The following is a 23,153-nucleotide window of genomic DNA, read 5'->3' on the forward strand; positions in this document are numbered from 1 at the left end:
GTATATGCCCTGGGAGATGGAAATTAGAAATTCAAATTATAAAGGTTGGTGTCTCCCCTTTAGTCTACATAACATGTCATAGCATATTACCACTTTATGTAGGCTACAACTGTTCATTTATCATACAGACTGAAACTCAACTTCTAATGAATCAGAAAACAAATACACCAAAAATATGAACTAAATACAAAATATAATGTAGGCTATAGCATATGGCATAATTTAAACAAGTCTCCTGAAAAGAGACGGGTATATCTCATAGACTAATAATATACAGTCTATCTATGGTATATCTCTCCTGTAACTGCCGCGCTGTGTGTGTGTGTGTGTGTGTGTGTGTGTGTGTGTGTGTGTGTGTGTGTGTGTGTGTGTGTGTGTGTGTGTGTGTGTGTGTGTGTGTGTGTGTGTTCGGAGTTTAACTCTGAAAAGACAGTTAACCACAGGTTCCTGTTAATGTTATGATGGACATGTGTAGTGATATTTAAACAAACGGCGAAATAAAGTGTGTGGCTCAAAGAGCATCGGAGTCTGAAGTATAAAAATATAAAAATATAATTGTGCCAGCAAGACAGTTTCCTGCTCGAACCAGCAGAGGGCATCACTTCATCATATCAGATTTACATCCTCCCTCCCCTATCATCATCATCATCATCATCATCATCATCATAATAATAGCTGAATACAGAAGGAAACTAACAGATAAACTACTGAAATGATGCTTTATTTACATCCTGTAATCGCATGTCTTGATCTGTTTTTATTATTACCTTTTAGTTTGTGTATATTTTGCGTTGTGTTGTGCCGGTGGTGTGGAGCGTAGCGTGAGTCTGCTGAGTTTGTAGTTTATCTGAAAAATGTTCAGTATGTTTGGTCAAGTTGGGACAGAAACATGTGGCCCGTGTCACTTCCTGCTCCGGGTCATCCTGGCTGTTTGGCGCCGTCTGCGGCTGTGAAAGTATGACGTCATTCAAAAGTCTGGACCAAACTTTTCACACATGAAGGCAAACGTCTACTTTGAGTTCTGACTCAGGTTATTAATAAACAAGAAGAACTGAAACATCCTAAAGTTTATTTTCATGTTAATAACTGAGAGAGGACACCAGACTGAAGGGGAGTGGAGGGTTCTGATTGGTCGTCACACGTAGATGTCTTCATCCACAGACCTTGGCTCTGTGATTGGGGTTTCCATGGAAACAACAGGATGACAGGGAACTGTGGAGAGTGGAACAAGTTAGCATCTTGTGTGTGTGTGTGTGTGTGTGTGTGTGTGTGTGTGTGTGTGTGTGTGTGTGTGTGTGTGTGTGTGTGTGTGTGTGTGTGTGTGTGTGTGTGTGTGTGTGTTACCATACTGAGACTTCTCCTCATCTTTCGTCTTGTTGTCATGGTGACTCTTCATCTCTACGTAAACATTTTCCTCCAGCCGACCTGAAACACATTATAAACTTAGTATCAGATCTGATTGGCTGTCTGATCTCAGGGCTCTGATTGGCTGTCGTACCTGTGCTCCTTGTGCTCTGGCTCCGCCTCCTTCTGAGGATGAAGAAGATGATGAAGAACAGCAGGAAGAGGAAGCAGCAGATCAACACCGGCACCAACACACTGCTGCTGATATTATCTAACACACACACACACACACACACACACACACACACACACACACACACACACAGACAAACCAACATATGCAGTGTAAAAAAAAATTAACTTGGTAACGTTTGTGTAATATCTTAAAGACACTTCCCTAAACGTGTTATTGCTCCAATATTTATCACAAAGTGTCCATGCTGTCTCCCACTGTCTATCATTCATTTAGCTTGTTGTCTGTCTCCCTGCAAAAAAAGGTAAAAACATACAAAGAAGTGGCCCACAAACAAACAAGCACAGATAATGGCCATGGCATTAAAGGGATACACCACTGTTTGTTGACACAGGCCTTACTTATCACGCTCTCCCCTGGCAGTAGTACGGAGCCCCGGAGGTGACATAGAGGAAAACAAATAATAAAAAATAAACACGTACTGGGGACAAACCCTAAACTCGAGATCTTGACTTTCAAACTCGAGATCTCGACTTTCAAACTGATCAAAGTGATCCAGTCCAGATGTCAGCGGGAGGCGGAGATTTCCGGCCGGGGGCAGCGTGTCCTCCCCCGGGCATGAACACAGCTTTGCCTCGCTGCTGCGGCGGTCCCCCGGTCATGTTTCGTCCCAGCGGTACGGCCTGGGGCTCCAGCTGCGTGGTGTCGGTTTTGGCTCCCAGGAAGCAGGCAGTGAGCTCCAGATCCTGCAGCCGCAAACGGACTGTGCTGCCCCGGGGGGCAGCTGTGTTTCTGCCCGGGGGAAGAGACGCTGCCGCCGGCAGCTTAGCCTCTCTGCTGCGCCGGTCCCTGCTGATCCAGATGGGACCGGACAAAGACACAGTGGTGATCGGGAGGATCTTCCACGTAGTCCAGGACGACCTGTACGTCGATTTCGGCGGAAAGTCCCACTGCCTTTGCCGGTGGCAGGCGGACGGAGAGGAGCTATTGCGGTGCGGGGCAGCAGAGTCCGTTTGCGGCTGCAGGATCTGGAGCTCACTGCCTGCTTCCTGGGAGCCAAAACCAACACCACGCAGCTGGAGCCCCAGGCACGGAAATCTCCGCCTCCCGCTGCCATCTGGATTAGCTGGGACCGGTGCAGCCACGCGAGGCTGTGTTCCTCCCCGGGGGAGGACACGCTGCCCCCGGCCGGAAATCTCCGCCTACCGCTGACATCTGGACTGGATCACTTCGATCAGTTTGAAAGTCAAGCTCTCGAGATTGAAAGTCGAGATTTCGAATTAGTGTTTGCCACCAGTACACACAGTACATTTTTTCACCTATCTCCAGCTTGGGGAGACTGTGATAAGCCCTATGTCAACAAATGGTGGCGTATCCCTTTAAAGCAGTCCATGCAGTTAATGCAATAGGAAGGAGACAAGAGAAAGGAGGGAAACTGACCGCCTCCCTACAGACACCCTGTTGTCTGCCTACCTGCAGACCCCCCCACTGTGAGCAGGAAGTGCCTGTGCAGCAGTCTGGTCCCGTCTGCGGCGAACACCTCCAGACTGTAGTTTCCTGCGTCTGCTGGCGTGACGCGGCTGAACCTCAGCGAGCCGTCTCTCTGCAGCGAGCAGCGGCCGTGGTGGCACGCCGTCACGTTGTTCTTCAGGGACAGCAGCAGGCGGGGGTGGGTCCACCGGACGTCCTGACCCCCCCCCAATCCCCCCCGCAGCTGGGAGGACAGCAGGACCCCCTCCCCACTCAGAGCCCTGACCGTCTCTGCAGAGACAGCTGGGGTCAAAGGTCAGAGACACACACACACACACACACACACACACACAGACACAGACACACAGACAGACACACCACACGCTTTATTTCAGTAAAATGTGGTAGTGAGCGAGGAGAGACAGATAATGTTCTGATCCTGTTTGAATTGAGCCATGAATCACACACATGATGTTTGTTAGTTTTAATTAATGAATTATTGAGTGAAGAGAGTCTCAGACTGTGAAGATACTTCATAACAAAGACTCGTCAGACCAAAGGGTCCTAGGGCGCTTTCACACCTGCCTGGTTTAGTTTGGTTGAATCGCACTAGAGTTGGTTTGTCCCACTCGTGCGGTTCATCAGGGCAGGTGAGAACGCAACATTCGCACTCAGGTGCACACCAAAAGCAGACCAAACAAGCGTACCGAGACCTGCTTGAAGAGGTGGTCTCGGTACGCTTTCAGTCCAACTACGGAGCGGTTCGTTTGGGGTGAGAACGTGATCCGTACTAGAACCACAACTACACATACTCCTCCAGTCTGAGCTGGTGTCTCCTGTAGTCAGGTGTGTCCTCCAGTCTGAACTAGTGTCTCCTGTAGTCAGGTGTGTTCAGCAGTCTGAGCTGATGTCTCCTGTAGTCAGGTGTGTCCTCCAGTCTGAACTAGTGTCTCCTGTAGTCAGGTGTGTCCTCCAGTCTGAGCTGATGTCTCCTGTAGTCAGGTGTGTCCTCCAGTCTGAGCTGATGTCTCCTGTAGTCAGGTGTGTTCAGCAGTCTGAGCTGATGTCTCCTGTAGTCAGGTGTGTCCTCCAGTCTGAGCTGATGTCTCCTGTAGTCAGGTGTGTCCTCCAGTCTGAGCTGATGTCTCCTGTAGTCAGGTGTGTTCAGCAGTCTGAGCTGATGTCTCCTGTAGTCAGGTGTGTCCTCCAGTCTGAGCTAGTGTCTCCTGTAGTCAGGTGTGTCCTCCAGTCTGAGCTAGTGTCTCCTGTAGTCAGGTGTGTCCTCCAGTCTGAGCTAGTGTCTCCTGTAGTCAGGTGTGTCCTCCAGTCTGAGCTAGTGTCTCCTGTAGTCAGGTGTGTCCTCCAGTCTGAGCTGATGTCTCCTGTAGTCAGGTGTGTCCTCCAGTCTGAGCTAGTGTCTCCTGTAGTCAGGTGTGTCCTCCAGTCTGAGCTAGTGTCTCCTGTAGTCAGGTGTGTCCTCCAGTCTGAGCTAGTGTCTCCTGTAGTCAGGTGTGTTCAGCAGTCTGAGCTAGTGTCTCCTGTAGTCAGGTGTGTCCTCCAGTCTGAGCTAGTGTCTCCTGTAGTCAGGTGTGTCCTCCAGTCTGAGCTAGTGTCTCCTGTAGTCAGGTGTGTCCTCCAGTCTGAGCTAGTGTCTCCTGTAGTCAGGTGTGTCCTCCAGTCTGAGCTAGTGTCTCCTGTAGTCAGGTGTGTTCAGCAGTCTGAGCTAGTGTCTCCTGTAGTCAGGTGTGTTCAGCAGTCTGAGCTAGTGTCTCCTGTAGTCAGGTGTGTCCTCCAGTCTGAGCTAGTGTCTCCTGTAGTCAGGTGTGTCCTCCAGTCTGAGCTGATGTCTCCTGTAGTCAGGTGTGTCCTCCAGTCTGAGCTAGTCTCTCCTGTAGTCAGGTGTGTCCTCCAGTCTGAGCTAGTGTCTCCTGTAGTCAGGTGTGTCCTCCAGTCTGAGCTAGTCTCTCCTGTAGTCAGGTGTGTCCTCCAGTCTGAGCTAGTGTCTCCTGTAGTCAGGTGTGTCCTCCAGTCTGAGCTAGTCTCTCCTGTAGTCAGGTGTGTCCTCCAGTCTGAGCTAGTGTCTCCTGTAGTCAGGTGTGTCCTCCAGTCTGAACTAGTGTCTCCTGTAGTCAGGTGTGTTCAGCAGTCTGAGCTAGTGTCTCCTGTAGTCAGGTGTGTCCTCCAGTCTGAGCTAGTGTCTCCTGTAGTCAGGTGTGTCCAGCAGTCTGAGCTAGTGTCTCCTGTAGTCAGGTGTGTTCAGCAGTCTGAGCTAGTGTCTCCTGTAGTCGGGTGTGTTCAGCAGTCTGTGATACAGCAGAGCAGTAAACTGTAGCAGCTTGCAGTGTTTCTATCACAGAAATAGACTGCGGTCAAGCTCGCCGTCCGTCACTCGTATCTCCGTGGTCAAACCAGCTGCCGCTAAAACTGGAGACAGACTCCGGCAGAGCAGAGAGAAGTCTCTGTGACCAGAGCAGAGAGAGAAGTCTCTGTGATCAGAGCAGAGAGAGAAGTCTCTGTGATCAGAGCAGAGAGAAGTCTCTGTGATCAGAGCAGAGAGAAGTCTCTGTGATCAGAGCAGAGAGAGAAGTCTCTGTGACCAGAGCAGAGAGAAGTCTCTGTGATCAGAGCAGAGAGAAGTCTCTGTGACCAGAGCAGACATAGCAATGTCTCTCGCGTAACAATGTCTGATTATCTTAATGAAATGAGCTGTTTTGTACGGTGGCCGGGAAGTGCAATGCAACATTACAAAGAATGAAACACTTTTACAAAGCTCAAGACAAATTTACATTTTGGAAAACAAATTTACATTTTAGAAAACAAATTAACATTTTGGAAAACAAAATAACATTTTAGAAAACAAATTTACATTTTGGAAAACAAAATAACATTTTAGAAAACAAATTTACATTTCGGAAAACAAAATTACATTTTAGAAAACAAATTTACATTTTAGAAAACAAATTTACATTTTAGAAAACAAATTTACATTTCGGAAAACAAAATTACATTTTAGAAAACAAATTTACATTTTAGAAAACAAATTTACATTTTAGAAAACAAATTTACATTTTGGAAAACAAAATAACATTTTAGAAAACAAATTTACATTTTAGAAAACAAATTAACAAGATGCAAAACACTTTTACAAGAGTCCGAAACAAATTTACAAATGACAGATTCTTCACGGAAAGGGAATGTACCACATACCCGGAAGTGATGAGGTGTTGCCGGTGTTGCTGGTGAGCGCAGTCAATTTGTATTGTTGAGTATATAGGCGTGAATGAAGTTTATGGTGACTTTTACGTGTGGTCGGTGTTTGGAGTTTTTATATGACGCGGACCTGGCGGAAACATTGGAAAAACGGGAACGTATCAACAGCGCGGCCGGATCGAAGCTACAGCGGAGGGGCAGCTGAGTCCGTCTGCAGCTGCAGGACCTGGAGCTCACTGCCCATTCCTGGGAGCCAAAACCGACACCACGCAGCTGGAGACCCAGGCTGTATTGCTGGGCCCGCTGGAGGGAAGGGACGCCCGGGAGAATCAGATCCAGGACTGAGCGGAGCGGACTGTCATAGTCTGCTGAAGTTTAAATCACAGGTTTCCTAAAGGGAGTCTGGCGGGACTCGGACTGTGGATGACGAAACATGACTTTAAGTCTCGTTAAATGAATAACTACATGCAGAAATAAATGAATCATTAGTGGGGAGTGAGCCTGAACATTTCAGTCTGTTTAAACTTCACTTTGAAGCAGAACCTCTTAGTTCAGAAGGGTGAAGTTTCCGTTTGTACTCATATCTGTGAACTGATTATAATAAATATTCTTTGTATTAACACATTAATTAGTCTTTTTGTCTTTTGGTTTAAAAACTACAACATCGCATGAGATTTTGACGATTTATAGTGATTTTATTTCCGTTAGACCTTTGCCTACAGTAGCCGCTGATGCATTAAAAGACGGCCCATAGACAGTATATAAGGGAGTGCCTCCCTGTTCCAAGATGGCGGCTCTATTGACGCATTCGATCCATAACTGCCGTAGTCAAGGCGACATGTATACAAAACCTCATCACTTCCGGTATGTGGTACATTCCCTTTCCGTGAAGAATCTGTCATTTGTAAATTTGTTTCGGGACTGGTAAAAGTGTTTTGCATCTTGTTAATTTGTTTTCTAAAATGTAAATTTGTTTTCCAAAATGTTATTTTGTTTTCCAAAATGTAAATTTGTTTTCTAAAATGTAAATTTGTTTTCCAAAATGTAAATTTGTTTTCTAAAATGTAAATTTGTTTTCCAAAATGTAAATTTGTTTTCTAAAATGTAAATTTGTTTTCCAAAATGTAAATTTGTTTTCCAAAATGTAAATTTGTCTCAAGCTTTGTAAAAGTGTTTCATTCTTTGTAATGTTGCATTGCACTTCCCGGCCACCGTAGTTTTGACCACGGAGATGCAAGAACTATGCACTAGTCCAGAACACAGGACCTTCTTCCTGTATTTACTTTCTTGCTCCCGCCCCCAAACACATCCGACCAATAAGAGGAGTGCACGTTCTTGCCTGTTTTGTAATGACGCATTTTGGTACGCTTGGTTTTTTCCAGGTGTGAAACCGAACTGACCGAGGAAAAATCGCTCAAAGTTTACTACCTGACCAACTGATTCAGACCAAAGCAAACCAACTACAGGTGTCTCTCTGAAGCTACAGGTTTGTGTGTGTGTGTGTGTGTGTGTGTGTGTGTGTGTGTGCGCATGCCTGTCTGTCTGTCTGTCTGTCTGTAAGTAATTTAATTTATGGCTCAATTCAAATCAACAAAAAGAAACTAAATGGAAACTGTGATCAAACCGACTAACCGTCAATCTTCATCATCATCATCATCATCATCAGGATCAATAACCAGAGCAGAACCAACATGGCTGCTGTCTGAAGCCCGCCCCTCTATTGGCCCCGCCCCCTCAGTTGGCCCCGGCCCTTTGCTGTCACTCCCTGTGAAGAGGAAACAGACACTTTCAGTGGTGAGTGTGTTTGATATGAAAGTCTGGAGCTCTAAATCTCCCTTTCACTTTCTAAAGGACTGGGACATAGTTATATTATATTAGTAGTGGAGTACAAGTAGAAAGTAGTATGAGAAGAAAAGACTCAAGTAAAGTACAAGTACCTCAACATGTGTAGTTAAATACATGGGATGTGTTTATGTGGACTAGAAGAGAGTATTTATCTGTTTCTATATCAGATGTTCTGGATGGAGACAGCTTTCTAAAAACAAACTTTAGATAAATGTGATGCTATATTTTAGTCAAGATGAAGTTGAATTATTGATGATGTGTGATGATGTGTGTTATTGATGATGTGTATTATTGATGTGATGTGATGATGTGTTATTATTATTTTATTATTGATATTGTGTGTGAAACTTGTGTCTTATTGTGTTGTGTGTGTGATGATTTTGTGAGATGTGTGTAGTGTGTGTGTGATGTGATGATGTGTGTGTGATGTGTGTGTGTGTGTGTCTGTGTGTGGTGTGTGTGGTGTGTGTTGTGTGTGACTGTGTGTGTGTGTGTGTGTGTCTGTGTGTGTGTGTGTGTGTGACTGTGTGTGTGTCTGTGTGTGTCTGTGTGTGACTGTGTGTGTGTGTGTGTGTGTGACTGTGTGTGTGTGTGTGTGTGTGTGTGACTGTGTGTGTGTGTGTGACTGTGTGTGTGTGTGTATGTGTGTCTGTGTGTGTCTGTGTGTGTCTGTGTGTGTGTGTGTGTGACTGTGTGTGTGTGTGTGTGTGTGTGTGTGTGTGTGTGTGTGTGTGTCTGTGTGTGTGTGTGTGTGACTGTGTGTGTGTGTGTGTGTGTCTGTGTGTGTGTGTGTGTGTGTGTGTGTGTGTGTGACTGTGTGACTGTGTGTGACTTGTGTGTGTGTCTGTGTGTGTCTGTGTGTGACTGTGTGTGTGTGTGTGTGTGTGTGTGACTGTGTGTGTGTGTATGTGTGTCTGTGTGTGTGACTGTGTGACTGTGTGTGTGTGTGTGTGTGTGTGTGTGTGTGTGTGACTGTGGTATGTGTGTGTGTGTGTGTGTGTGTGTGTGTGTGACTGTGTGTGTGTGTGTGTGTGTCTGTGTGTGACTGTGTGTGTGTGTGTGTGTGTGTCTGTGTGTAACTGTGTGTGTGTGTGTGTGTGTGTGTGTGTGTGTGACTGTGTGTGTGTGTGTGATGACTGTGTGTGTGTGTGTGTGTGTATTAGTGACTGTGTGTGTGTGTGTGTGTGTGTGTGTCTGTGTGTACTATGTGTGTGTGTGATGTGTATCTGTGTGTGTGTGTGTGTGTGTGTCTGTGTGTGTGTGTGTGTGTGTGTGTGTGTATGTGTGTCTGTATGTGTGACTGTGTGTGACTGTGTGTGTGTGTCTGTGTGTGTGTGTGTGTGTGACTATGTGTGTGTGTGTGTGTGTGTGTGTGACTATGTGTGTGTGTGTGTGTGTCTGTGTGTGACTATGTGTGTGTGTGTGTGTTGTGTCTGTGTGTGATGTGTGTGTGTGTGTGTGTGTGTGTGTGTGTGTGTGTGTGTGTGTTATGTGTGACTGTGTGTGTGTGTGTGTGTGTGTCTGTGTGTGTGTGTGTGTGTGTGTCTGTGTCTGTGTGTGTGTGTGTGTGTGTGTCTGTGTCTGTGTGTGTATGTGTGTGTGTGTGAGAAACTAAACAAACTAAGTAACTTGATCCCAGCGTTAGAAACTAAGTACATTTACTCAGGTATACTTCATACAGACTTATACTTTACTTGAGTAGTAAACTTGAGATGAAGTAACTTTAGACTTCATACTTCTAGTTCTCTACATTTCAGAGGTAATTCTAGTACTTTTACTGCAGTACATGTATCAGACAGCTGCAGTTAATTCACATAAACGCACCAATAATAATCCTGCAATGTTACATTTACTTGTTATACTTTGAGTACATTTACTGAAAGTCCTTCTACTTTAAATCCAGGACTGTGACTGGTACCACAGTAATGGTCCTTGTGTTAACCGTGAAGACTTCCTGACCCAGAACAGTATATTAAGTATATATATATATATATATATATATATATATATATATATATATATATATATATATATATATATATATATATATATATATTAAACATAGTAGTGTATGAAGGGAGAGAGAGTTTGATCCTACCTGTCTGAGAGAACAGAGACAGTCATCACCTGATTCATCTACAGAGAAAAACAAGATATAATGTGAGAGATGAGAACAGAGATGAATTATAAAAGACATCGTCTCAAACTAGACCAGGAAGGAAACGAGAAAAGAAGTGGTTTCTGTCTGTCTGTGTGTGTGTGTGTGTGTGTGTTATCTCAGTGTGTGTGTGTGTGTGTGTGTGTGTGTGTGTGTTATCTCAGTGTGTGTGTGTGTGTGTGTGTGTGTGTGTGTGTGTTATCTCAGTGTGTGTGTGTGTGTGTGTGTGTGTGTGTTATCTCAGTGTGTGTGTGTGTGTGTGTGTGTGTGTGTGTGTTATCTCAGTGTGTGTGTGTGTGTGTGTCTGTGTGTGTGTGTTATCTCAGTGTGTGAGTAGGCATACATGGTTTACGAAACCAATTTTCAGGTTTACTCACCAGCATTACAAGACCAATCGGGTTAAGGAACATATTTTGATGGTCTCATAAACATAAAACTTTATAACGTTATAATTATTGAATATTAATTGTACATGTCATTATGCATGTATGTGTGGTAACATAGGTTCTAGTGTTATCAGTTAATATAGTTGTTCTTCTGCTATGGCCCACCCCTGCCTTTCTGACATGGATACATATTGGTCTCACAAGGCAGGATGGGTTTGTGAGACCAAGACGTGTGTGTCCGACAGCGCCACCACAGGCTGCAAGAGAACAAGTTATACCTCATGAATACACAATATTATGTATTATATTTATATGTGAGTGTTGGTAGTTGGGTATTTTTTTGAGGAATAATTAAATATAAAATTTAATTTTTATTTATTTTAGTATATTTTTATTATTTTTTTTATTTTTAGTATTTATTATTATTTTTTTTTTTTTTTTTTTATTTATTTATATTTTTTTTTAATTTTTTTTTATTTGTGTATATTAAATTATAGTATAAAAGGGGGGGGGGGGGGGGGGGGGAGGGGGGGGGGGGGGGGGGGGGGGGGGGGGGGTAGGGGGGGGGGGGGGGGGGGGGGGGGGGGGGGGGGGGGGGGGGGGGGTGATGATGTGTATGTGGTGGGGTATGGTGAAGGGATGTGATGATGTGGGGGTATGGTGAAGGGTATGTGATGATGTGGGGGGTATGGTTGAAGGGTATGTGATGATGTGGGGTTATGGGGGTGTGAAGGGTATGTGATGATGTGGGGGTATGGTGAAGGGTTGTGGTATGGGGGGGTGATGATGTGGGGGTATGGTGAAGGGTATGTGATGATGTGGGGGTATGGTGAAGGGGTATGTGATGATGTGGGGTATGGTGAAGGGTATGTGATGATGTGGGGGTATGGTGAAGGGGTATGTGATGATGTGGGGGGTATGGTGAAGGGTATGTGATGATGTGGGGGTATGGTGAAGGGTATGTGATGATGTGGGGGTATGGTGAAGGGTATGTGATGATGGGGGGGTATGGTGAAGGGTATGTGATGATGTGGGGGTATGGTGAAAGGGGTATGTGTGATGTGGGGGGTATGGTGAAGGGTATGTGATGATTGGGGGGTATGGTGAAGGGTATGTGATGATGTGGGGGGTATGGTGAAGGGGTATGTGATAATGTGGGGGTATGGTGAAGGGTATGTGATGATGTGGGGGGGCTATTTTAATTCCAAAGGCCAAGGGAACTTTATCAGGATGCATAGTATCCTGGATCCATGAAATAACTGGCCTTTAAAAATAAACATCTGACTTATGCCCCCTGTATTTTAAGGAAAAACATTTATTTATTTACGATACATTATTCATTCACAAAGAAAATTGGTGTCCTTAAAGATTGGATTTTTCCTCATTTTTTTTAATTAAGGCATTAAGATCAATTTGCAAAAGATGATTTTTTTTTTTAGTCAACTTTAGCATGGGTGTCCTAAGTTTTTCACATGACTGTATGACTAAGATTCAGTATAGTGTGTGTGTTTTGTGTGTGTGCATGATCCTGGTATTCGAGACCAGTGTTTGGCATATGAGGACAACAGTGAGACAGTGTGAACTAATACTTTAGTATAAAGACGTGTGTGTTTGTGTGTGGCCCAGTAATGGTTTATGAGGACAGAGTGAAACATACAAGGTCATACAGTAAAATAGAGTATGTCACATCACAGTTCTGCTTGATTTTAAATATTGGCTTATAGGATCAAATTTCACAATGTTTTCATCTAGTTATGCCTTTTCTCATCAAGGAAAAACAGTAAATATTGTGAATCTGTACAGTAATGTTGAGATGATATTTGAGTGAGTCAGCAGATCTTATGAATTTACCTTTCCTCATGATTGTAATTTTTTTATCATAATTTCAATTTTTCATCTATTTCACTTTTTTATTACGCTTGTTTTCATTAACTGTTATTTATTTATTCATTTATTTATGGATAGGAAGAGGTGTGTTGGCATTGGAGCAAATTCGTAAAGGGTCCCAAATCACAATAAGCTTGGATCTTATTCATTTCCTTTTTTCAGTTTTATTTCATTTTTAGGTCATTTTTAGGTCAGTTTTAGGTCAGTTTTAGGTCATTTTTAGGTCAGTTTTAGTAGTTTTTGGTCAATCGTGGTCAGGTTTTGACCACAGCAGCCGTGTCTGCCACAGCCTTGCTCAAAGAGGTTTGTCAGTACACTGTGTCAGTGTAGATTCAAACACAGGAAGTGCTTTAAAATGAAACAATGCTAAATACTGCTTCTGTATATGACTAAGATTCAGTATAGCGTGTGTGTGTTTTTGTGTGTGCATGATCCTGGTATTCGAGACCAGTGTTTGGCATATGAGGACAACAGTGAGTCAGTGTGAACTAATACTTTAGTATAAAGACGTGTGTGTTTGTGTGTGGCCCAGTAATGGTTTATGAGGACAGAGTGAAACATACAAGGTCATACAGTAAAATAGAGTATGTCACATCACAGTTCTGCTTGATTTTAAATATTGGCTTATGACAAAGCAGTTTTAGGATCAAATTTCACAATATTTTCATCTAGTTTTGCCTTTTCTCATCAATATTGTGAATCTGTACAGTAAAGATACTGGAAGTCATTCATTTTCAATGGAAGCTTCTCTCAGCTGCAAGGAGCGTCAAATCTGTCGGCGTCGCGTTTTGAGCATCCAGAGCGTCAATCAGAAAGTTGAACTTTGGTAAACTTTATGGTAATAAGCTATGACGCGGTTCAGCGGCAAGCAGTGGCAAACGCCAGCAACCAATCGGAATATAGACGTCTTTCTCGCTGGCTGATTCCGGAGAAACATACGATGTAAACTTTTATTCCTACCAAGACATTAGTTCCATGAAAATGGAGGAAAATCTCATAATCGCCGTTGCTGGGTTCCCCCTATCATTCATGATATGACGTTGTTTGCGTTTAGGGACCAGTTAACGTTACCTGCCGTCACATGGTCTCTAAACAGTCCTCTCACGGTGAAGTCCTGCACGGATCAACAGCTGGCGGCTGCTCGCTCTGCCTGCATTCTGCTGTGGTTCAGAGGCTAACGAGCAAGCTAACTGCTAACAGAAACCGCTGCGTCCAACAAACAATACAAATTCTGTCCTTATATATGTAATTTATAAAAGGTTTCTAGTGTCAGTGTACTGGCCGTGCAGTAGCTGCTTGTGCTTTGTCTTCAATTGTGTGTTGAACATGATTGAAGAACGCTGCCACGTCAGAGCGGCCAAAGCGTCAAACAGCTTCCCCCGGACGTTTTGACAAGCGTCCTCGACAGGGCGGCCAGAGCGTCTTAGCAGCTCAAGTCGGCGGCGTTGTGTACGTATGTTGAGATGATATTTGAGTGAGTTAGCAGATCTTATGAATTTCACCTCCTTTCCTCATGATTTTATCATAATTTAAATTTTTCATCTAATAATTTCACTTTTTTTATTACGCTTGTTTCCATTAACTGTTATTTATTTATTTATTTATTGATAGGAAGAGGTGTGTTTGCATTGGAGCCAAATTGTAAAGGCTCATTCATTTTGGAGTACAGAGGAGTTTTGAAGAAGACTGAGAAAACTGCAGCATGGAATAAGTACACTTGCATCTTCAAACATAAAGGAATGGAATATTGGTGAGTAAGCTGAATTGCAGGATTTTATTCTTGATCAAAAGCCAAACCACACATGACCCGTGTTTCCACTATGGGGCCGAATAGTGGCACTACGATGATGTCTCTTCGGAACTCATGACGCCGCGGATGGACCCCTCTCGGCCCCACTCTGCAGTGGAGACACGCCAGTCAAGAGGGGGGAAGTTCTTTTTAAGTTCCTGTCCCCCTCCCCTTACCGCATGGTAAGGGGCGAGAGTTTCGATGTCCGCGTAATCGTAATGTGACAGTTTTTTGTAGTGCGACTTTGTCGTTGGCCCACTTGTTGAAAATATTTTGTTGTTTTTAACTGTGTACTAGGCTTATGCTCCTCTTCTGCTAGGTTTTAAAAATGCTGCTTGATTTGGCGCTTTCTGATAACGTCACATCCTGCTCTGTTTTCACCCTATCAGCGAGTAAACCTTAAGCCCCACCTGGGAGCTTTTCAGGGCCGATCTGAGTACCTACTCCGAGGCAGGAGAGGGCCCTGAGGGGGAATAATGGGGACACAGACCCGCTCCCGTCGTCTCTCCATCTACAGGTCAATCACCAGTCGTCTCTCCATCTACAAGTCAAACACCAGTCGTCTCTCCATCTACAGGTCAATCACCAGTCGTCTCTCCATCTACAAGTCAAACACCAGTCGTCTCTCCATCTACAGGTCAAACACCAGTCGTCTCTCCATCTACAAGTCAAACACCAGTCGTTTCTCCATCTACAGGTCAATCACCAGTCGTCTCTCCATCTACAGGTCAATCACCAGTGTCTCTCCATCTACAAGTCAAACCAGTCGTCTCTCCATCTACAAGTCACCATTCCAGTCGTCTCTCCATCTACAGGTCAATCACCAGTCGTCTCTCCATCTACAGGTCAATCCACTCGTGTCTCTCCATCTACAAGTCAAACACCATCGGTCTCCATCTACAAGTCAAACACCAGTCGTCTCTCCATCTACAGGTCAATCACCAGTCGTCTCTCCATCTACAAGTCACATTCCAGTCGTCTCTCCATCTACAAGTCAAACACCAGTCGTCTCTCCATCTACAAGTCACATTCCAGTCGTCTCTCCATCTACAAGTCAATCACCAGTCGTCTCTCCATCTACAAGTCAAACACCAGTCGTCTCTCCATCTACAAGTCAAACACCAGTCTCCATCTACAAGTCAAACACCAGTCGTCTCTCCATCTACAAGTCAAACACCAGTCTCCATCTACAAGTCAAACACCAGTCGTCTCTCCATCTACAAGTCAAACACCAGTCGTCTCTCCATCTACAAGTCAAACCTGTCGTCTCTCCATCTACAAGTCAAACACCAGTCGTCTCTCCATCTACAAGTCAATCACTAGCCGTCTCTCCATCTACAAGTCAAACACCAGTCGTCTCTCCATCTACAGGTCAATCACCAGTCGTCTCTCCATCTACAAGTCAAACACCAGTCGTCTCTCCATCTACAAGTCAAACACCAGTCGTCTCTCCATCTACAAGTCAATCACCAGTCGTCTCTCCATCTACAAGTCAAACACCAGTCGTCTCTCCATCTACAAGTCAAACACCAGTCGTCTCTCCATCTACAAGTCAAACCAGTCGTCTCCATCTACAAGTCAAACACCAGGCCTCAGTCGTCTCTCCATCTACAGGTCAATCACCAGGCGTCTCTCCATCTACAGGTCAAACCAATTAGTTCTCCTTAAAGTCAATCACCATGGTCTTCATCTAAAGTCAATCACCAGTCGTCTCTCCATCTACAGGTCAATCACCAGTCGTCTCCCATCTACAAGTCAATCACCAGTCTCTCCATCTACAAGTCAATCACAGTTCTCTCCATCTACAAGTCAATCACCAGTCGTCTCTCCATCTACAGGTCAATCACCAGTCGTCTCTCCATCTACAGGTCAATCACCAGTCGTCTCTCCATCTACAGGTCAATCACCAGTCGTCTCTCCATCTACAGGTCAATCACCAGTCGTCTCTCCATCTACAAGTCAATCACCAGTCGTCTCTCCATCTACAAGTCAATCACCAGTCGTCTCTCCATCTACAGGTCAATCACCAGTCGTCTCTCCATCTACAGGTCAATCACCAGTCGTCTCTCCATCTACAAGTCAAACACCAGTCGTCTCTCCATCTACAAGTCAAACACCAGTCGTCTCTCCATCTAGGGTCAATAGAGTTCTCCATACTAGGTACAGTGTCTCTCCATCTACAAGTCAAAACCAAGTTCATTATCATCAAGTCAAACACCAGTCGTCTCTCCATCTACAAGTCAAACACCAGTCGTCTCTCCATCTACAAGTCAAACACCAGTTGCGTCTCCATCTACAAGAGTCAATCACCCAGTCGTCTCTCCATCTACAGGTCAATCACCAGTCGTCTCTCCATCTACAAGTCAAACACCAGTGCGTCTCTCCATCTACAGGTCAATCACCAGTCGTCTCTCATCTACAGGTCAATCACCAGTGCGTCTCTCCATCTACAAGTCAAACACCAGTGTCTCTCCATCACAAGTCACATTCCAGTCGTCTCTCCATCTACAGGTCAATCACCAGTCGTCTCTCCATCTACAGGTCAATCACCAGTCGTCTCTCCATCTACAAGTCAAACACCAGTCGTCTCTCCATCTACAAGTCAAACACCAGTCGTCTCTCCATCTACAAGTCAATCACCAGTCGTCTCTCCATCTACAGGTCAATCACCAGTCCTCTCCTCCACAGTGCTCCCTGAAGAGGTTTGTCAGTACATCTGTTGGTGCAGCTTCAAACACAGGAAATGCTTTAACATGACCTGAAATTATGCTCACTTTCTGCTTCTGTATATGACTCCGTGTTTCCTCTATGGTGATTTGACCGTGGTGGCCCCCCACGGCAACATTTCTGCCCCCCACGGTATCAGAAATAGGGCTGCATTGTTAGAGTGCTTGTCGGAGAATAGCACGGTTACTCGGCAGAAAAATAGAGAAAGGTAAAAAGAGACGCTGTCCAGAGGATAAGCCAGTTGAGATTGTGTGTGTACGTCCTTGAGAACTATAAGTCGTATAACTTATGTTGTCAGTTCATTTAAGCTTGGCGCCTTGCAATTAAAATTAAGTTAACTGGTGATTTTCGGACCTCCCCCACTGCTAAAAAAGTCCTAAAGGAAACACTGTGACTTATGATTTGGTATGGTCCTATGTGTATGCCTACTCCTAGTGTTTGAGGCCATTGTTTAATATATGAGGACAGTAGTGAGAAGCAATACTTTGGAACAAAGACTTGCGTGTTTGTGTTACGGCTGCTCGAAAAATTGATTATACATCGTAATTCAATTTTTCTTAGTTATGATGATGTTGATTAAATGAAATTGCTAGATTTTCTCTTCAACTACTTGAGCAACCGCTTAATTACTTCAGCGACTAACCCCTGCTAACATACATACCGGCTTGTTTACACTTGACTTCAATTCATTGTTATTAAATTGAACGTCGTCGTACTTTTACTCATGTACCGCTGTACCGAGGTGGACAACACGGCTCCATCTGCTCCGCTAACGTCTCCCCCCTCCTACTCATAGTTGTAGTATGTTTACAACCACAACTATCTATCTATGTTACCTAAAATAACAGGAGAGGAGAGGTGTGGAGTTTGACACTCTCTGACATGTTACAATCATTGACATATATATAATGGACCAACAGAGCCCGTTGCTCTGGACGGAGACCAGTGAAGGCTATTAGAAGCACTTTCCCGGTGATGGCCAGCTTTACTGAGCAGCCTCCAACTGAGAGAGACAATGTAAATGTGACGTGAGCAACCTGTCTGAAAGTGTGAAGTCTTCTGGTAGCTGTGCCGAGAGAAATCTCAATCATTCCCAATCTTACAGAGACGGAGAGCGTAGGTATATGTAAGGAGATAACATAGACACAGGCTAATTACTGCTAACTAACATGCTAGTTAACATTAGTAATTAAACCTAAACAGATAATGGAAGTCCAAACTGCCTGTGAGCTTCTCCTGTACTATACGGTAATTCTTCTACTGTGTGACAGTAAGTCTCGTGGTTATGACCCAATCGTTAGCCTATTGTTATAAAAGCGTCTGCTACGGAGCCATAACGTGAGCTACAAGGTAATGGAGCCTTTTATACATTGTGGTGTTTCTTTAGAAATAAACAACGGACAAATAGAGTCTTTAAACGCTTCAGATGTAAAGTTATTCTCAGTCAAGTGACGTAAAAAAAAATGGCGGTCAGCGGAATGCTAACAGGAGGTGATGGCCAGTTAGCAACAAAATGGCGCCATGATGGCTCGCGTTCTGAAGCGAAGCTTACTCCCTTGGTTACAATATGTTACTGCAACCTCATAACAGTGTCTTCCTGTCTGGAAACAACATTTCAAAATAAAAGCCAGCGGACAAACAGAAAAAAATGAGCCAGCAGAGTATGAGCATAATTAATTAGCCATGTGCTCAGCAGTTACAATCGCTGCTATAGTCCATACAAGGGCATTTCTACAAGATTCGTGGTCCCTAGACTGCTGCCACTTCCACACTCAATATTTTGACCGCTTTGAGCAACTTACGTAAAATAATTTCTTTGTCTTTTGTTGTTAAAATAATAAAAATAATCTAAATAGATTTTTTTTCAAATATTTTTAGGCCACATTGAACAGTCCTAGTTTGTGTTTGTGTGTATGCATTCAGTAGTGGTTTATACATACCTGCAAACTTGTCGCTTTTCGGCGAAAATCGCCGTTTTGAATGGGAATATGTCATCCACGTGAATAGTGTAGATCCGAAGAGTTTTAATTTTTTTTGGGGGGGGAGGGGCCCAAGACCTGGTGCTAATACGGCACCGATGCCTTAACGGCCGTTATCCACCGGACCGAATAGCAACTCGGATTTTGGTGCCTCATTTAGATGCCACTTAAATGCCTCCCCTTCTCTCTGATGCTCCGAAAACGGACTTTACAGGGTACTGAAACACCGACGCACGGGACGCTAATTACAGTAACACTACACTCAACAGCAGGTAACGTTAGCCTAGCGTTAGCTAGCAGCTGGAGTATATTGCTATATATATTTTATATATGTCAATGGAGTAAACACGGTTAAAATACTGATAACTAAACGTTGTTAAAGTGTGTCTGAACCATAGACAGTATACAAGGTCTGAACAGTCTAGCTATAGCTGCCGTGCCATTGTCTGGAAAAACAACACAGATGTTGCGTTAACTTGAAATTCGCCTCGCCAGCCTTGTGCTGCATTCAAAGTAGTTGTAAAATACCCTTTTCCCATTCAGTGCTTGTTTTTGTCCTTTAACAGTAATTTACTGGTGAAAGAAGTTATTACATTTTTAATAATTCATTTAATTTTGAGCCGACTGTCGTTTTGGGGTGCTTTTTTATTATTCAACTAACATATAAAAAAGTATTGTGTTAGCACCGGGAAAATGTTGTGTTCTCCCTTTTTTCCTTGTCGGGGGGATGTGTCACCTTTTTCAGGCCTTCTGAGTTTGCAGGTATGTTTATAAAAGCACAATGAGAAGCATATGAGGTCCACTTGCTGGTTTATTGTCATGTAGTGCTTATTGCAGGCTTATGTATACCTTATGTTTTCTTTTCCTTGTATTTTAATCAGAATGAAAGTGACTTCAGTGAAGAGGAGACATTTGATGATGTATATGATCCAGAATACGTTCCAGGCTCAGAAAGTGAAACAGAAGATGAGGAACAAATAAACAGCTTGGCGAACTCAACATTCCAGGTTGCTGGAGAATCACTAATGGATACCTCTATGACCTGTAATGTCACAGATGACACCGTTGACACTGGACAATCTTGCACCAACACAGTACCTTCAACCAGTGTTGTAAGAGCAGGACAAAATTTCTGCTTCATTTGCAAGGATTTTCATTTCAAAATAGCGCGGCATTTCAAAACTCACATAAAAGAGAATTCGCCGACACGCGCTTCACACCTCGAGCGGGTACGCGCTACACACAGCGGAAAAGTTGAGAGAAAGGAAAAAGAGACCGTGCTGTGGCATCCATGTGTGCGTGCGTCCATGAGAACTGTAACTCGTATAACTTCTGTTGTCCGTTAATTGTAGCATTGACCAGCATGAAATCGGCATATGTCAGACTGACCTGCTGGTCGCCAGTCATGGCCGAGCACGGGAAAACCGGCCAAATCTGGTCGCCGCCGGTCTATCGGTGCATCTCTAAAAACTATTTATAAAGACTGCCAACATAACACAACATATCAACTAGCTTCGCTACCTTCTTTGTTGCTCTGCCTGGTTGTAGCGCTATCCTATTATGTGCAGAGGGAATTTGAAAGACAACCGTTTATCCCGCCCCCTCGGATTGAGCCCAGCCAATCTTGAGTTCCAAGACCCAACATCTTGATGTGGGTCTGGCTTGTCAGGCTAGCCAAATGGCCTTTAATAATGTGAGACTTTAAATGTCTCAGCACAGCATTATCCTCTGCTTTGGTCTATGGTCTTCGTGTTTTTCCTTTTGCGTACTGAAAACAAACAAGATGACATACTGTAATTGTTTGTTAGTATGGCTGAGTACATCTTTCAGCCAGATATAAACAATGACTAACCATGACAATTAATGGGAGTGTTGCTGTGCTAGCTGTTTACTAATTGTAATAAATTATGATGTATTTCCTGTATGCGTACGTCTGTAATCCGTAAAACTGTTTCCACTGCAAAAGGTTGCATATTTCGATTATCATTGTTGACTTTTCCACCTACTCCCACCGTAAAAACTTTCTAGCGATATTTCAAGTTTTTTTTTCAAATTTCCAGCGTTTCCATTCAGATTTTTTTCATGTGCAAATTGAACAAACAAACCCCACTTCTCTCTCTTTTTTTTGTCTCTGTTTGTCTCTCTGTCCTTGCATGTTGATCTGATGATGACCTTTCTCTATAGGCCTAGAAACTACCGAAGGTTACGCACTGGATATTATAAACATGATGTGTATTAAAATTCAACTTGATCATACCATTATGTACAGGAAACAGTCCGTCTAAGTGTCCATGTCTGAAAAATGTGCAACAGGAGAGCATAGTAGATGCATTTTATTACATAGTATCTGTTGTTCAATTTTGGAATGCAATATATTGAACATTATTTACAGTTGGTTATTTTTACTGTAAATATGTTCCGACATTATTGAGTACAGCACTCTTTCATTTCCTCATTCAGTCATTCATTCAGTCTGTATCAGGTGCATTTTAGACCAGTTTATCGGCATGAATAAAATAACAGGGTTGCTTTATGAACTATGTTAGGCAGACAATAAAACTTTTTTTCTAAAAACATGGCATTTCCTTGTGTTGACGATCCCGTTGATGAAGAAGCTGCTTTACTTCGCAGGGATTTATAGGTCGTGAGATGATATTGAAGCCCCGATATTTTAATTTTCAGATAACTTCCTATTTGAGTGGTATCGTTTTTCTTCCCAGTCTGTTATGCGGCCTAGGCTATGTAACTTCATATCACTAACGTCACCCATCGTGACTAATGTCACCAACATTGGGGATGTAGAGCATATTAGTAAAGCGGGAGGGACTCGCTCTGAAATGTGTTTTAAATGTTTTTGTGATGTTCCCTGGACACAGACCAGTAAGAGCCATTAAAAAGGAGATACACAGTTGGCTATTATTGCAGGTGAATGTAAAATGAAAAAAAAAAAGGTTATGAATTATATTTCTGTTAATGATGGTGCTGCAACCTCAGAATGGGATTAGTAGACGTAGTACTTTTTGCAGTATTGCACCTAAATGAAATAGATTATAGGTTCAATACCATTTCACCAGTAATATTATACTTATTATTAAATATGATATACACTATGCATATACGCATTTACTCTAGCGGCAATTACGCAAATTCTTTCTCTTTTGCAGCAGCCGCTGTGTTGCTTTTTTTTAACTCGCTGTTTGTGAGCATGAGTATCTCCACCAACCCGTTTGTTTGTGGTTGTTACCATGGTGAATCGTAGTATCATGGCTCCATTCGGGCTGCCTTTTTATTGTGGTGGTGCACGCGCATGAACCAACTCATATCAGCTGTTCTGAAACCTAAAACTCAGTTTCCATCTCAGGGTAAATCAACTCAGACATCAGGGTTACACTCAGTTTGTTAAACCTCCTTCCTGAAACGGGGCCCAGACCTTGTAATGTTGGTCAGTCCTCTCATACCATTACCTGGTCTGTGTGTGTGTGTTATATGTAAACAGACCTTGTAATGTTGGTCAGTCCTCTCATACCATTACCTGGTCTGTGTGTGTGTGTTATATGTAAACAGGCCTTGTAATGTTGGTCAGTCCTCTCATACCATTACCTGGTCTGTGTGTGTGTGTTATATGTAAACAGGCCTTGTAATGTTGGTCAGTCCTCTCATACCATTACCTGGTCTGTGTGTGTGTGTTATATGTAAACAGGCCTTGTAATGTTGGTCAGTCCTCTCATACCATTACCTGGTCTGTGTGTGTGTGTGTTATATGTTAACAGGCCTTGTAATGTTGGTCAGTCCTCTCATACCATTACCTGGTCTGTGTGTGTGTGTTATATGTTAACAGGCCTTGTAATGTTGGTCAGTCCTCTCATACCATTACCTGGGGCCTGTTTCAAACAAAAGCAGAATATATAAATCCAGGATAACTGATAAAGCGAGGCTTGTCCTAGTCTAATCTGTGCATCCTGGCTTGGTGAGTTTCACAAAGACCAAGCCAGGCTGAGGAGGAGCGACTAGGTTGAGCCAGGCTGAAGTAATTCAGATAGATGCACGTCCACGGCTTTCCTCAAAAGACCGCGAGGTCGATCACTGATTTACTGATGCCACAATGGAGAATAGCATTGTACATACTTTATACAGAGTGAGCAGCAGCTTCTTGTGGAAGTATGAC

The 23,153-nt window shown here is 43.6% G+C and overlaps 2 protein-coding genes across 4 annotated transcripts; one reads left to right on the top strand and one right to left on the bottom strand.

Annotated features, from left to right (window-relative positions):
* Positions 1-705: 705 nt before the first annotated feature.
* On the bottom strand, positions 706-7,929 carry LOC120544162. 3 transcript variants are annotated; one of them, XM_039777765.1, is made up of 5 exons: positions 7,850-7,929; positions 3,011-3,310; positions 1,499-1,615; positions 1,350-1,425; positions 706-1,212 (listed from the first exon to the last, which is right to left on the bottom strand). In XM_039777765.1, the coding sequence occupies exons 1-5, from the start codon at positions 7,908-7,910 to the stop codon at positions 1,152-1,154; spliced, it is 615 nt and encodes a 204-aa protein (XP_039633699.1). In that variant the 5' UTR covers positions 7,911-7,929; the 3' UTR covers positions 706-1,151. The 3 variants fall into 3 exon arrangements, with proteins under 3 accessions (XP_039633699.1, XP_039633696.1, XP_039633698.1); XM_039777762.1 differs by having other exon boundaries at positions 1,345-1,425; XM_039777764.1 differs by having other exon boundaries at positions 1,345-1,425; positions 3,011-3,298; positions 7,850-7,922.
* Positions 7,930-14,461: 6,532 nt separating this feature from the next.
* Positions 14,462-21,555, top strand: LOC120544215 (signal transducer and activator of transcription C-like). Its single transcript, XM_039777832.1, has 7 exons — positions 14,462-14,491; positions 14,800-14,829; positions 15,098-15,127; positions 15,216-15,365; positions 16,211-16,390; positions 16,824-16,984; positions 19,870-21,555. The coding sequence occupies exons 1-7, from the start codon at positions 14,462-14,464 to the stop codon at positions 19,967-19,969; spliced, it is 681 nt and encodes a 226-aa protein (XP_039633766.1). The 3' UTR covers positions 19,970-21,555.
* Positions 21,556-23,153: the final 1,598 nt, after the last annotated feature.

Source organism: Perca fluviatilis, chromosome 16 (genome assembly GCF_010015445.1).
Source record: "Perca fluviatilis chromosome 16, GENO_Pfluv_1.0, whole genome shotgun sequence".
Taxonomy (NCBI): Eukaryota; Metazoa; Chordata; class Actinopteri; order Perciformes; family Percidae; genus Perca; species Perca fluviatilis.

What these genes read in the sequence shown, in the direction of transcription:
- LOC120544162 (XM_039777762.1), bottom strand. Translation starts at nt 7,910, where the DNA reads ATGTTGGTTCTGCTCTGGTTATTGATCCTGATGATGATGATGATGATG. An exon ending in CACAGTGGGGGGGTCTGCAG is followed by an intron (nt 1,616 to 3,010) that starts GTAGGCAGACAA and finishes TGTGTGTGTTAG; the next exon opens with ATAATATCAGCAGCAGTGTG. An exon ending in TGAGGAGAAGTCTCAGTATG is followed by an intron (nt 1,213 to 1,344) that starts GTAACACACACA and finishes CACTCTCCACAG; the next exon opens with TTCCCTGTCATCCTGTTGTT.
- LOC120544215 (XM_039777832.1), top strand. Translation starts at nt 14,462, where the DNA reads ATGGTAAGGGGCGAGAGTTTCGATGTCCGC. An exon ending in GCGAGAGTTTCGATGTCCGC is followed by an intron (nt 14,492 to 14,799) that starts GTAATCGTAATG and finishes CTCCATCTACAG; the next exon opens with GTCAATCACCAGTCGTCTCT. An exon ending in AGTCGTCTCTCCATCTACAA is followed by an intron (nt 16,391 to 16,823) that starts GTCAAACACCAG and finishes CTCCATCTACAG; the next exon opens with GTCAATCACCAGTCGTCTCT.